Source organism: Megalops cyprinoides, chromosome 20 (assembly GCF_013368585.1).
Source record: "Megalops cyprinoides isolate fMegCyp1 chromosome 20, fMegCyp1.pri, whole genome shotgun sequence".
NCBI classification, from domain to species: domain Eukaryota; kingdom Metazoa; phylum Chordata; class Actinopteri; order Elopiformes; family Megalopidae; genus Megalops; species Megalops cyprinoides.
Genome location: NC_050602.1, coordinates 6,364,200 through 6,379,528, shown reverse-complemented (window position 1 = coordinate 6,379,528; position 15,329 = coordinate 6,364,200). Strand labels below are relative to the sequence as shown.

The window sequence follows — 15,329 nt, the reverse complement described above, 5'->3', positions numbered from 1 at the left end:
TGGTAGTATTTATCATTTTAAAATAGAATAATTAAAAATCTGTTTAAAAAAAAAGAATTCAGACAAAAATACTAAAGAAGCCCAGCTAGGTTAGGCTACGTTTACATTATCACAATATCAATCGAAAGTCTTTTTTGTTTTTGTTATTCCATATCTCGCGCTCTCATCTCCACCTGTCCTAATTGTCAGCTAAAATGAGTTGCGCAACCTCCGTGATTAAGCGTATCGTCCTCAAACTTTTTGCGTTTCCCCAACTTTGAACTATACAGTATATACACAACACAGATCTCTCCGCAATTAAACACCCGCCTCATATTTACTAACCATAAGCGAGTAAACGAAATCGAAAGAGCATTTCTCGAAAACAGCCTCTGGATTTTCTTTCCTTGAGGAGTCCTTCAGCTCCGCCTCTAGATTTTTACATTAACTGCTAGGTGAAACCCAGCTGCGCTTCTAGTCCTGAAAGTTACAACAGCAAATGGTCGTCATGCCCAGCTCGCAGTTCGTTGGATTTCTACTGCTTGCTGCAGTACTTGTGCAAACTATTGGATTTGCGGTCACTTTTATATACTTCAGCAACGTTTTATCAACGGTAAGGCAATGGAAACATTCAATTAGCTACAACGCACCACGGAGGAAGGGTTTCATGTAGAACGAGACTGAAAAGGGAGCTTATAGATCGTTTTAATTTTTTTGCACAAATAAGGGAAAACAGATTGTTACAATGGCTGAATAAGGTAGTTAAGCGGACAGGGTGCAGAGATTAATGAAGGATTCCTGCTGATAAATACAGCATTGCTCAGATTTAAAAAGCAATACTGTCGAAATTCAGAGTATGTTCTGCAAATGGGCAGAAATAGGTGCATTTTCTTTGCGCTTGAGTCACTCCGTTTTCTGGGATAAGACAGTTTGGATTTTCCCAGTGCGCTGAATAGTGTAAACAAACATTAACTGCGTTTTAAGGTAGACGACAGTCGTTGTTTTTAGCTTTCACTTTTATATCAGTTTAATAACGCTGTCAGTTCCACTTGCGTTGCGTTGCGTTGTAAATACTTTCCCAAAACGTTGTAGAAGCCAAGGCAACCCAGTTTAAAGACAGTATAAACAAATAAATTGTTACTTCGTTACTACGAACTTCATCAACGGCGTCTTTGTCATCTCGAAACAAAAACGCCATGAACAGCCACTTAAGCAATCATGATGTGAGTGGAATATATATTTTTGAACACTTAAAGCTTAAAAATGGGCAATGCTGACCACTCCATAACAAAATACTGTATTTCCAGATGAAAGACACATTCTCCAGGAGCAGCATGTCATGTCTGATGCGGGCGAACCTCAGGACCTTTACGGGGTGGGATACGGGTACAGAGGAGGGAAAAGACGACCCCTGCTGGCGGACCACGCAACAGTTCCATTTACTCGTTGAAAAGGTAGCGGTTGTTACATGACTGTTGAGTAGAAGCTTGCGATCGATCAAAGGGATGTTTGTGCCATTGAGCCTTTTAACTTTTTGTATTTATTCTATATTACTGTAGTATTTCTTGCCATTTTTATTTATAGTACACATTTTTGATAATTTGTAATCATGTCTTGATACACTTGAATGCCGTCATATTTTTACTCATATAGAACGCATTTTATATATTCACAGACGATGTCGAATCGTTTTGAGAAGGAAATATCTTCAGCAGTGAAAGGTATGTTAAGTAAAATACAACACTGCATTAATGTCATATAACTGATGGTCTTATCCCGAGCAATTTCCATAGGTCACAATCTTATGTGTTTATACAGATGGATATTTAGAAGCAATTGTGCATAAAAAGCCTTTCCCAATGATTCTACATTGCTCTCTTACAGATGAGGTTCTGAAAGTTATGCCAAGTTTGACAATGGACAACCAAGATCCACTTCCCCGGCCTGAAATAGCTGCCCATGTCACTGGCAGCTCCTTGGCCAAAGCGAGTGGAGTTCAGAGTGAGTCTGATTCAGCAATCAAAAGACTAGTACCGCAGCATCTGGACAGCACATGCAACCCAGTCTCTTTATAGGAAACCATTTCTGGGTGATAAAAAAGACCTGCTCCACCTTGTGCACATGTCTGTGAATACTCAAAGATGGACCCACATGTGACTGAAGGGTTCAGCAGTTGCTTTTAGTTCAGCTTCAGGCATTGCCTGCAGGAATCTGTGTTTGAGAACCCTCCTCTTCATTTTGTGGGAGAGTTTAACAGGCACTAAGGAGTGTTGCATGACAAAAAGCATACAAAGGGCAAGTTTTTGGTTGGATGTGGGTCACACTCATAAATCAGCCTTTTGAGGGTGTGTGTGTGTGTGTGTGTGTGTGTGCTTTGTATGTCCATCTAAAAACCTTCCCTGGGGCTCTTTTTCAAATATTTTTTGGGTTACCAAAGAATGTAATTTCAATTTCGAGCTGTGTCTCCAAATGAAATGAAACTCAAAAACCACTGACACTTTTTAGAAAACAGCTCCTTAAGTAATACCAGAAACACAACTGTTGTCTCCCAGATTTATACCCCTTTCTAACTGTGCAGTGATGGTGGATACGCCATAATTACTTTTTTCCCCGCACACAAACTATGATAACTATGGCAGCAGCTGCGTAGATAAAATAACTCAAGTTCAGAATCTGAATTATTTACATTCTTCATGGCAGCTGCCAAGTCCCCGAGTTGTGAACCACAGGAATATTAAACTTGATGCTTTTTGGCTCTGTCCTGCCAGGACCGCCCACCAGGAAAACCTTGGGCCAAAAGATCGAGTCTTGGGAGTCCGAGAAGGGCCTGGCCTTCCTTCGCAACATGAAAATAAGCAATGGCGATCTGATGATTCCTCAGGCTGGCCTTTACTACGTGTACTCCCAGACCTACTTCAGAAACTCCCTCTCCCTTGAGGAGGAGGGCGAGCCTACGGCCAGGAACCAGCAGATGTTGCAGTACGTCTACAAGAAGGTGGTGTCCTACCCTGACCCCATCCTGCTGATGAAGAACGCCCGCACCACGTGCTGGTCCCGAAATGCCGAGTACGGCCTCTACTCCATCTACCAGGCCAGCGTGGTCCAGCTGAGCGCCGGGGACCGCGTCTTCGTCACAGTCAGCAACGCCAGCGCCATTGAGATGGACGAGAGGTCGAGCTTCTTTGGTGCTTTTTTGGTCAGCTAGTGGCAGCACTAGAAGCTTGTTTCCTTCAAACTGGACGCGCCCCTGGAGGGTGCAGGTCAACCGACGGGGGTCGCCGGTCTGTCGACCAATAAGCGCCTTATTTATTGGTGCGCCGTGTCTCCCTGGCTATGCTTTTGAGGGGAGATGTGAAGAATGAGGGGCCAGTTTACCTCCGTTTGCTCAGGATCAGTGGGAGGGGCTTGCTTCCTCGGGTCCTTGAGGGTAAACTACTGCCCAGTGAGAGATCAGGTGATGTGACTCCACAGCCAGTGGGGGGCGATAGTCCAGGACTGGACCAGGTGAAGGAGATGGTCCGTTCTTGCTGGAGTCAGTGACAGAGCTATAAGACCACTGATGTACATATTTAACTGGACTGACAATAGCAAAATTGTAGCAAGCTGACTAGCTACTAGTCTTGAGTCCGAGGTTACAAAAATCCCTGCAATTTTTGTTCACAATTTTATAATCCTACCATAATACATTAACCAACAATGTGCCCAGTAGTCAAGGGGCTGAAAAGCCCACTGTTCAGTCGAGCAATATCTGTAACATTTACTCACAGAAAATCCACTGGACATGATCCCTGCCTTCATGTTGTACAGTCGACCAATCAGAGACTACAGCGCTGACTCATCAGTGGCTGTAATGAACATGCTTAACATTTTTATTGTCTTTTTCTAAAAACAGAAAAATTCAAGGAATAGGTTCTTGCTCCCATAATCCTTGACATTATAATTTCACACCTACATTTGTCATAAAAGCTTGTAGTTTTTCAATGTTAGGCAATGGACAAGACCACTTTTTGGGCCCAAGACACTGTGTTGCCATGGTGGCCTTCAGGGAATAGGTCCAAACCAATGACTGCTAGTCTGGTTAAGTATGTACGTCAATGTGCAAGATGCAGGAATGGAGAATATGAACATGCACCATTCTGAGAATGTATGACTTCACTTAAGTGCAGTATTTTATCCATTTCCAGACAATGCTTTCTACAACCATGTAAACACTAATGAAACTTTGGAGATGTTTTGGTCTCACTTGACATAAAGTAGGCCAAAAATGTATACATATAAACTGTCTCTACATATGTCTAGCATAACTGCTCTGTACATACACATAGCTACATAGTACTTACAACCATTAAACCTGTTTGTGGCTTGTGTAATTACACTTGTTTAGCAATCATATGTATGTACACATTAGTGCCTATGCAGGTAAGATGTACTGTACATGCACAGATAGTAGAACCACTTAACATCAGACCAGAGTTTTATGACTGCACAATGGTTAATTCAGTAGCACCACAATCAATATTTTAAACTGTGATTGCACCATAGACTGTGAAATATTTTGATGCACTTTTCATGTCCTTAATGACCAAAATATAGACCAAAGAATGTCCCACAATATTACAAAGGGACCTTTGCTAGTTTCTCTACTAGTTTGATTTCCTATGCTGGACTTCTTTCTGTTCAGATTGTTCCTTTTTGTGAATCTTTACCATTCATCATATGTTTCAGCATCTGAGAAATATTAGTTGATGCACAACATAAATTACCAGAGATGGTAATGTTCTGTATCATGTGATTCTATACACCACAGTAGGCTCACCAGTGCACTGTCTGCAATACTGAAAAATTTACTATACTGTTTATATCTCCCAGGTGTGATGTTAAACCCATAAATCCACATTTTTCAATCACATGAAGTGGGCTGTTGTGATTGACTTTTCTCCAGGGCAAGCGCTTTCATTTACACACACATTGGTTTACCGTTGTAGCAATGTTATAACTGAAATAACCCAGTGTGGGCAATGTCAGTGACCAGGGCCTGTGAGCCCTCCACTGGGGGAATCTTTGCATCACAACCATCGGTTTAGAACGGGAACTCTGACCTTCCACTGATCTTCACAGTATGTGCATGGGAAAGTCTGTTAACATCATTGTCCACTATCAGCCCATCCAGCTGAACTAAATATCAATGGATCCACTCTGAACTGAGGCCTGTGGAGCAACAGAGATGGCACACTATTGTAATGCTCTGAAACAGGTTTATTTGCACAGTCATGAAGCGGATGAAGTTTTGATCCCTGGCGATGTTCGTCAGGGTCCCCATGTCGATCCCCATATCCATTTTATTCTGCCCTGCTCCTACCACAGATATAAGCATATGCATGTGATTATATATAGTGCTGTGAACAAGCAGCCAGTTTAAAGGATGCAAGGGAGGGGATGAGCTCCTCCCACTACTGGTGGAGACACCAGACAGAAAGGAGGACAGATCCAAAGACATTGAGAGATTGTGTAGTTCCCGGCTACAGTGAGCCTGCCAAGCAAGCTAAGGGAAATCACTAGGGCAAAGGTGTAGCATGCTGAACAGGGCGTGTGCAGCTGTACAAAAATACACAAAAGATAACCGTCATTCAGAGCTGACCTCATATTAGCCTTTCCATTAGAAAATCATATTGCATCATCTGTTATCTTAGCTTCACAGGGGAGTGGTACTTTCCTTCATTGTCTCCACAGAATAGGTGAACATAACTGTCAGCATATATCTGTCTAAGAGTTACTGGAACTTGTGATCCTAAAATCCTGTATTTTTTGCTTCTACATAAGAAATACAGGGGCCAGACAAAATGATGGAGACACCAAGCAATATATGAATATTTATTAACTAATAAGTTGTTGAGCCACCATTCATGTTCCTTGGCCATAACTCTACCATGCAGAGTAATAATCTAGCTCAATATCTCTTATGAGGTTGCGCCCCCTACCGTAACAGATCCACCAACATGTTTGACACTTATGAATAGACAGAGTGGATTGCAGGCTTTGTTTAAACATATAACTGTCCAGATGTATGAAAAAAGAGTAAAAGACAACTTACCAGACCACAGTTTGGGCTATTTGGGCAGTAACTACTGGACCTCTTTGAAAATTGGTTAGATCTCTTACGTTGCCTTAGAAACTCAGATATTGTATATACATGTAAGCACTGATTTTAAAGTCTTTCATAACAGAGACATATTGGTAATTAGTATTGACATTAATACGAAACGTGTAGACTCCTTTTAAACTGTGATTTAGTTTGGTCCTTTTTGGTGTTTCCATTTGGTGTTGCCATTATTTTTTGACCCCCTGTGATTCCTTCAAAGATTGTTACTGTCTGCACACGGACATTGATGATCATACGGCTTCATGCAAAGCGAACTGTAAAGGTTTACATTCACAGACTGTAGAAAAAGAGCAGTGAGCCTAATTGCAATATTTACAGGGAGCAACTGAAAGATCAGGAACCACAGCAACTGTAACTTTTTACCTTCCACTGATGCCATATTGAAGTTGAACTTAATCAACTGAAACTGAAGTTAATTGTTATCTCACGTACAAATTAGCAACAAAAACAAAGATGACATGAAAACATTAATCAGAAACATTTCCAACAGTCAAAGAATGAAAAAGTCCAAGGAGACATACTGATCTTTAAGTGGTAGTTAAGTGATAACGGTTACATTAACTTGCCGAGAATTCACTTATTGTTCTTCCTCCCTTGAAATAGAAATAAGTGTTCATATTGAACAACAGACCCATCAGAGGCTCACACACTGACTCATCTACCTCATTATTGGTTATAACACGTACCGTTACGTTATCCTATCACCTTGTTCTAAAAACAAAACCACGGTATTGTTTTCATCACCTTCGTTAGGTCACCTAGAACATTTTTATTCAACTCCAAAGCTTGTCTTAAAAGTCTGCAGTTTTCTACCGTTAGCTCAGGGAAAAGACCGGTTTTTGGGCCCATGTGGCGGCAGCTAGAGAATAGGGCTGAACAAATGCCCAGTCCAGATAAATACAGGCCAACCTATCAATGGTCTGAAGACAATGGCCTTTCACCACACAATACAAACTTCTCTGATTGCTCTGCCCTCCCCCATGAGTGCCATTCTCACCAATCATAGACGAGTACATACTGTCTGCAAAAAGGAGAACCAACATTGCCAAACCCACTGACTCACAAAGCTTATTTACATTTCACTCACTAACACAGCTGTTTGTTAGTCTTGAGTCCAAAAAAAAACCCCTTGCACCAGTGCTCCATTTAGGATTTGGAGCGCCAACTGCAAGGAGGTCTAGTGCTCCAGCCTCCACTGAACAGTCCTAGGCCAGGCCCCCTAAAAATGAAACTTTCTCCATTTTAGGAAATGCCTGAAACAGACACACTACTATCATATTTTTGGCATCACAGCAGTCAGGTGTCAAACACGGTTACGGTTACAGCCCAGCATGTGAATGGTCATTGCCATTCAGGCAAAGACAGTTGTCCCCTTTTCAAAAGTTGCCTTACCTTTCCCAACTGACCAGTTGCAGTTAACACAGTAAACACACTTTTAATATCATTCAATGGTAGTTCTCCAAATCCTCAGATCCACTAAGTACTGCATGTATCATCTGCACGCTTAGTGTTCATAATACATCCCAACTTCATTAGAGGGAAACGCAAACGCGTCTCTCCCCGCATCGGTTTGTTTCGTAACATGTCAATAAACGATTCGGACGTGATCATTAGCTCGCTTCTACCGCCCTCTTGTGGTCAAAACCAGTGCACGTCAAATTGAACTGCAATTCTCAGTTCCATTGGCTTCTCGTTTTCTTCCAGCGTGTGATCCATGAGACTTGACATCAACGTTTAGAAGACACGTTTTATAGACCTAATTGACGGTACATATGCGGTGTAAATATCAACGTCTGGAGAGGAAATGGTGAAATCGTTATCTAACTGATGACTGTTAAAGGGCATCAGCATGCGGCCGATGAACAGGTGGCGTCGATGACGGATGCTCATTTACCCCGCATATTCATCACTTACACAGAAAACGAGAAGCGAGCAGCTGTCCTCTCACCTGAGGTGCAGCGCGATGGTCCTCCTCCAGCTCACCCCTGAGTCACAGTCAGCAGATGAGCAGTCGGCTGGTATGTTTTTGCAGCAAAACGGACCATGTTAACGGAATCGCTAATATACCGTAGGATTTGTTTATCATGAAAAAATTCCCAGTCCTAACTGCTCCCCTCCCTTTCTCAAACTTTCTCTGGATTGGCTAAAACATCCCACGTGACACAACGGAACCACTTAAAGACGGGCGTGTGACGCCCACGGAGCCAAAAACAGCTGGCTCACCAGGAACACACGCTGCACAAAAGGTGCCGCTCAACATGTATTCACGTCGCAGTAGAAAAACGTATCATTTATTAACCATTGCATTACAAATTTCAATATGTGGCAAGTGCACATACCAGCAATGACTTCGTTTGTATTACAGCAACTTGAATTGTCGAAACACAACTGTAATCAGAGCTCTAATAAAAAAAAATATATAAAAATTATTTCCTAACACAAAAAGTGTGTGCCATGTTTCTAAAGACAGTAAGCACTGTTATCTGGTCAAACAGCACAGGACATGTCTGATCAGTTGGAGCCCTAATAGTTAGAATCTAGTATTAACGTGTCTTCTTTTGGGGCCATTGAATAAATGTCAACCAGTGTGTTCAGAAGAGATTTTAAATGGCACAGTGATGCCATGCAGTCATGGGCTGCTCTCCATCACCAGATGGGTGGTAAGTTATTTCTTTTTGGTCAAACACCAATCAACAACAAACGTTAAAAAAAAAAAATCAAGAAAGAACCACTGAGGTAATAGTGGGGCAAAAAATAAGGTGCTTCAAGTTAAGTGAATGACAAAGCAATTGTTGCCAATGTTTACTTGATATCAAAAATAGTTTTTTTCCAACTCTTGCAAATCAAACAGGAAAATAAAAAGTACAGACTGGACACAAATCACATTGTTTTCTATGGCTTCAAAAAGCACTACCTGACCACATTCACAGGAAATGACACCGGGTTAAACTACAGAACGGTGGGTGTCATTAGATCTGTCGGAGAATACCTGCACAATCTTGAATCTGTTTGTTTATTGTTATTTCTGTACACAGGGTCTGGGGTTGCTGTGGTGCATGCCGTGTGCGAGATCAAATAGGTTAAGTCCTGGGAGAACACAATCTAGCATGAAACGTGGTGAAGCTCTCTGGCTGTGCACACTGGTGGGGCTTCGCTAAAAAGAAAATCCTAGGGAAAATTATTAAAATACAAAACAGAACACATCAGAGCAAAACCAGATAGTTACTTGTCAGTGATGCAGGGGGGAAAAAAAAAGCAGAACAGAAGAGACCAGCTTGAATGTCTGCCGCTTTCTGTATATTAGACCGTTCACTCTTGATGCAACACGCACGCACGTGCTCGCTCTCACACTCACACACACACACTTGGCCTCAAGCATGTTCCACATTTGTTTACCCAACACTGCAGAATTACATGTGAATTCTGACACCTTCTGAATACGTACAAAACTCCTGCCACAGGTACATCTGAATCCTCACACAAAGACATGACGGCCCTCCCTAATATTCACCCATGGAAGCCTGTAGTTTTGCAGCACCGTGTCTAGATACACAGCTAACCCTGTGTTTGATGCCAGAGCTTCACCTTTCAGGGCGGGGTCAGCGGACGATGTGCTTCCATTCAACGCTGTGCAGCAATATTGCTATGGTTACCAAGTAGGCTTTGGTTGTCGTTTGGCCTATTAATCACTTAATTAAGTGCTAGAACCCAAGTCCCTGCCGGAAAGAAACACGGATAATTTGAAGACAGACGCACATCAAATCTATTACAGTTGAGAACCAGTCTACTCTGTGCCTACAGTATGCATCACAAGACATGTCATTATTAATTTTTAAAATATTAAAAACATGAGCGAACGACTGATGTGTGTATATGTGTGTACTGTACACAAAAATGGTATTACATTCAATAATGGTGGTGGTAGCGGTTCAATTAATATTGACAGGATGGTTTCTCTTTTTCAGTCTTAGAAATATGACACACTGACAGATTTTTTCCAAAGCCATGAGGAAAATAAAAAAAAAAATAAAAATAAAAATCTATCAGAGTCTGGTGCAAATGTGACAGGTCAGAAATTCAGACAGATGCAGCAGTTGCCACATTTCACCGGTCCAGCGTCTCCGGAAACGGTAGCCGGGCTAACCCAAAACGGGCCTCCGTTTCAGACGCCGTCCCAACAATACAACTGGGGCCTTTTTTTTCTCAAACGGAAATTGACAAGTGCGTACAAAAACAAATTTTCAACCTCTGATTTGACGACGCACAGAGCATGACCCACAACAATGAGGTCAAGTTTCTCTTTGCCAAAGATCGTGAAGTATAAATCACTTGCAGAATTAAAAAAAAAAAAAAAAAAAAAAAAAAAAACAAATACAAACAAATTAAAACAAAGAAAAACAAAGAAAAACTCACAGTAACGATGCTCTCTGCTTTTGGACCCGCAGCAGACAGAATGCATGGTACAAGGGACTTACAACAGGAGCTTTGGCAAGTATTACCATTAATCTGAACTGGATCAGAACCAATAGCTGCCTTAGTGTAGTGATGCCTCTACTTCCCCCCCGTCTCCCTAAAGCGTTTTTTAAAAAAAAAGTCTCGGCCAAAGAGAGCGAGCTTGTAGGCAGCGCCTGTCAGTCAAAGCTTCATGTCCAGGGTCTCGCCCAGCGCCTTGTCCTCGTGCGAGCTGGCGGTCAGCAGGGACGTGACGGGCGTGCCGGCCGCCACGTTGAGGACGCCGCCGCTGGTGCCGGCGCTCCGCACCGCGATGCTGGTGACGTTGATGCCCAGCGTGAGCCGGGTCTGCTCCAGGGCCTTCTCGGGCACGGCGAAGGCCTCCAGCTTCTTCTCGCCGTTGGCCATGTAGGAGTTCTGACAGCCCCGGCAGATGCAGTCCAGGCAGGCCTTGCGGTTGGAGTAGCACGGGCACCGCTGTCCGCGGCACGTAAGAACACTTGGGTTTTGGGTGGCCCGGCCGCACTTGCAGCCTTTCTTCTCCGGGGGCTTCTTGTGCGCCGCTTTGGCAGGACTCCCTGGCGGCAGGTTGTTGCCGGGGAGCCTGTCTTTCGCTTTGTCCTTGGTCTTGCCCTTGGCGTAGGCTTTCTTTGCCACCAGGTCGGGGCTCTTCTTCACACCCTTGCCGGACACCAGCAGCACCTTGCTGGCGTTGGGAGCGCCCCCGTTGGGGACGGCCGCCATGGGCTGCGCCGGGACGCCGGGCTCCAGCCTGACCATTGCCGTGGCAGCCGTCGCCGCGGGCGGCCCGTGGATGAGGCTGGCGATGGGCAGCGGCTGGAGCTTCTCGCTGTCGCTCTCGGAGCGCGAGCGCTTGCGGTTCGGCCGCGGAGTCCGCGGCGTGGCCGCCGAGTAGGGGGCCGCGGGGGGAGGGCACGGCGGCGGGGGGCGGGGCGCGGCGGCCTTGGGCTCCGGCGGCTCCGGTGGCGGGCGGGAGTCGGCGAAGGGCCCGCTGGGGCCCCCCGCCGTCACCGCAGAGTCCTCCTCCAGGGTCCGCAGCACCTCCTCCACACTCAGCAGCAGGGGGCTGCTGTCACGCTTGCCGTCCTCGCTCAGGCCGCAGATATCGATGCCCTCGGTGCACAGCTCCTCCCCGGGCGCCGCCGCGTCGCGCACGGCGGTGGGCTGGACGTCCGGCGGGCCCTCGGTGGCCGCGCCCTCCGGGGTGGCGCCCGCGGACGCCGGCACGCTCTGCGGCGAGGGCACGCTGGCCGCCAGCTCGTCCAGGCTCAGCCCGCTGCGGCTGTCCAGCCCGTCGGGGCTGGGCAGGCCGGCCCTCGCCTCGGCCGCCGGCGGGTCCCGGGGCTCGGCGGACGCCTCCGGGCAGGCCCCGCCCTCGGCTGCGGGAGCGGAGGGCATCTGGGAGCACGATGGGCTAGGTGACACGGGGATGCGGGGCTCGTCTGGCCTGTCCTCGGCCGCCGGCGCCACCTGCCTCAAAGCGGCCGAGATCTCCGGGCACTCCTGCGCGGCGCTGGCGACCCGATGCCCCAGCGGTGACGCGGCAATGAACTCGCACAGCTTCCCATAGCACTCCACCAGGATGGCCAGCTGCTTGTTCTCCTTAAACAGATCATAGTCTCTGCACCAGCTGCACAACGGCTTCATCATCATCTTTTTGCCTTTACAGCCCTTGCAAACATAGTGCTGGCAAGTTGAGTCTGTAGGAGCTATTGGATCTTGTAGTAGGTTTCCTGAAAAAAAGAAAAAAAAAACGCTAAATTAAAAACAAACATAGCTAAGACAAAACTCATCATAATCCATGTAGTTAATTCCACGATGTTAATAAAAATGCTGAGACAAAAAAAGACCGACTGGCTTATTAAATGCCCCACCTAAAGCACCAGGTTAGTTATCAAAGGAGCGGGGGTGGTCGTATCGGAAAAGCCCATATTATTCAGTTCTGATTAGGAGCGTGCTTTTAGATATGCATCCTTAGCAACGCCGGCTGGCAGGAAACGTGCTTGGCGGTGCCCTTGACTTGCTCCACACAGAAAGGCACACTTTCGGGATTCGTGACCGGGGTTTCCTTGGAGATGCTGACAAAAAGCCTTTCTGCACATCTCCTGGGGCAACATCCTCAGCTGCCGCTGCTGCCTACCACTTTCGGTTGGGCAGTTAACATACAGCGAATTAGATAGCAGCTATAGCTAGATTGATGACACAGGAAAAGGAGTGTTAGCGCAGTTAGCAGTATTAATGATGAAATGGCTAATAACCGTTCGGCTGGCAGTGTCCATCTCTAGAACAGTTAGAACAGAATGAAGGCTAATGTAAAACTACGGAGTGAAAACAGCTAATATGCACTTGTAGGTAGCGTCGCTACTATTTTAAGCATGCAATCTCATAAGTGCGTTTGGAAAGTTAGTCAGCAAAATTAACTGACTGATAAAACGCCACTCGAAAGGACATGATGGTATGTGACCGCGGTATTGCAAACGCTTGACTGAACGCACCAGAAGCTAAATTACATTATTATATCACCTCAGTCAATGGAAATCGGACAATACTCTGCAGCTAACGACAGAAAATGGCTATCCCATAGGTTAACACGTCACTTGGTTTAGCTACAGTCGATTCTTACTTAGCAATAGCTACGAGCAAACCGTTGACACCAACGTTACAGTACTGGGTGATATCCATACTTCGCCCGGAAGACAAGCCTGATCATCGGTCAAGACGCTAACTACATGTGAGGACGGCTAACACAGCGGCCACTGCTGTACGCTCGGCTAGTAGCTGAACAGACGATTCATTTCGGGATAGAGAGACTCACCGCAAACAAGGCAGGAGAGGGACTGTCTGAAGAAAGACACCAGCTTACACACTTCGGCTAAGGACTCTTCGTCCCGCGGATCGCACTGCAGCACCGAGCGACAAGCTGACACATACAGAGCGGTGGCATTCACCGGGTTCATCGCAGCAGCTTGGCGCCAGGGAGCCAGATGTAGTTGTGGAGGGAAAAACAGCACACAAAAGACACGACGTTTGCACTGAAAAAAGATCGCTTTAACAGAGCCAAATAATCTCGGTGCGGTCTCGGTTCGGTACTTCGTTGACCCGAGCCCAAAAGGGCGGAGAGCATGCAATTCTTGCAAAAGGCATGGATGAATAAAATGAAGCGTGGAAGCTACAGTTCCGAGCAGAACGTGAAGGGGACCGTGTTCCTGCTGTAAGGGAATGTGTGACACGACGTCAGAATTGAATGTGAAACCATACATTTAGCCTAGCTAGCTAGGTGTAGCTAGCTAACTAGCAAGCTAGAAATCTTTACTCAACCGCACCAGGCAAATCAACCGCACATCCCCAGTTTGGCTTATCGCTTTCCTCTCTTCCATGGCACAAAATACGCCCAGATGATCATTGTAGATCGCAACATGAAACTGATTAAACTGCCACCAGTGAAGGTAACCATGAAGAATATAATGCATCGAAAACGTAGCTAGCTAACTAGGTAATACTTAGGCAACAGTCTGGTTGAGGTTGCTCCGATTATTTAGCTAGCTTGATCTATTCATTCATGGCGCTCTTTTGAGTCAAAGCTGACTCCCAATGAGCTAGCTAGCTGGCTATCCAATGTCTAATCGCATGTAGCTAGGCTATACGGACATTCAAATCAAGCCGGTGGACTTAATTCCAAGACATTTTCCATTTCTTGTTCCTGGGTCCCGTTCCTGCGGAAAAAAGTTCTTCCTCCCCCCGGTACCACTCCGGTCCGATGCATTCAGGTATTTGGAAAGGTTCAACAAACGAGCACATTTGTTTATTGTCCACCGTTTCCCATGGTGGTGTCGCTGTGAAGAAACAAAACAGGCCGCCTCACTTCATCCCCATAACGTTATTTACCCTCAGATTATTTGAACAGTCAAAACAGGAAGTCTGCGTGAGAACTTTCTTCCAAGCAAGGGATACGCAAAACAAACGGCATACATGTATAAAACATGCAGAGGCCGCTAGCCTCCAACAGCGGCTCCAGAATATCCGATGGGAAAACAGGCCGCTTTTTCTTTTCTTTTGGATTTATCCGTCCGTTTCACCTCCTCTCCGATGAGTTTCGGAGGATCCTGCTAACGCGTTCCAACAGCGCTGTTCGGGTAGCTATTTGATCTCGGTCCCGGTTAGCTTCGGTTATTTTTGTAGTATTAGGATTTTTATGCTGTTGTAACGTTCATTTAAGACAGATGATCCCAGAGTACGTGATACAACTAGCTCACTCTCTGGCTCGCTTGATATGGAGCGCTCTCCCCTGCTTTTCCCCCCTCGGCATATGAAGAAGGAAGGGGTGCTCCAATTCACATCTCGCGAGAGACCGGTTACCTTGGTTACGTCAGTACCGTTTTCCCTTGACTGATGGTCCCCTGAAATCCGGGTAGCGACGGGTTACAGTGCAATGTGAATGCTGTGCGTTTCCCCATTCCTTCCTACGCTTTATTCAGTTATCACAGTTAATTATTTCCCAATGTTACCCAATGTACCCAATATTGTTTCCAACCTGTTTAAGAGACACATTTGGACAATTACGAAAACAACCCAAGGGATTGTATTATCATTGCTAAAACGGCATCTAATGCTAGCCGTATAACGTCAGTGCAAATTAACGTTAGATTCAAATTAATTGACGGACATGAAACATCAAAACCTTCCTCGCGTTGACTAGGTTGCTTATAGCCAACTAGCT

The 15,329-nt window shown here is 45.5% G+C and overlaps 2 protein-coding genes across 3 annotated transcripts; one reads left to right on the top strand and one right to left on the bottom strand.

Annotated features, from left to right (window-relative positions):
• The first annotated feature begins 471 nt into the window (after window positions 1–471).
• Window positions 472–4,102, top strand: LOC118795832 (tumor necrosis factor ligand superfamily member 10-like). Of its 2 annotated transcripts, none has more exons than XM_036554578.1 (5): window positions 472–592; window positions 1,287–1,433; window positions 1,655–1,700; window positions 1,864–1,980; window positions 2,748–4,102. In XM_036554578.1, exons 1-5 carry the CDS (start codon window positions 479–481, stop codon window positions 3,182–3,184), a joined length of 861 nt encoding a protein of 286 aa, XP_036410471.1. In that variant the 5' UTR covers window positions 472–478; the 3' UTR covers window positions 3,185–4,102. The 2 variants fall into 2 exon arrangements, with proteins under 2 accessions (XP_036410471.1, XP_036410472.1); XM_036554579.1 differs by lacking the exon at window positions 472–592 and adding an exon at window positions 1,054–1,202.
• A 6,495-nt stretch (window positions 4,103–10,597) lies between these two features.
• msl2a (MSL complex subunit 2a) lies at window positions 10,598–14,908 on the bottom strand. The gene is made up of 2 exons (XM_036554876.1): window positions 13,428–14,908; window positions 10,598–12,345 (listed from the first exon to the last, which is right to left on the bottom strand). The coding sequence occupies exons 1-2, from the start codon at window positions 13,870–13,872 to the stop codon at window positions 10,775–10,777; spliced, it is 2,016 nt and encodes a 671-aa protein (XP_036410769.1). The 5' UTR covers window positions 13,873–14,908; the 3' UTR covers window positions 10,598–10,774.
• Window positions 14,909–15,329: the final 421 nt, after the last annotated feature.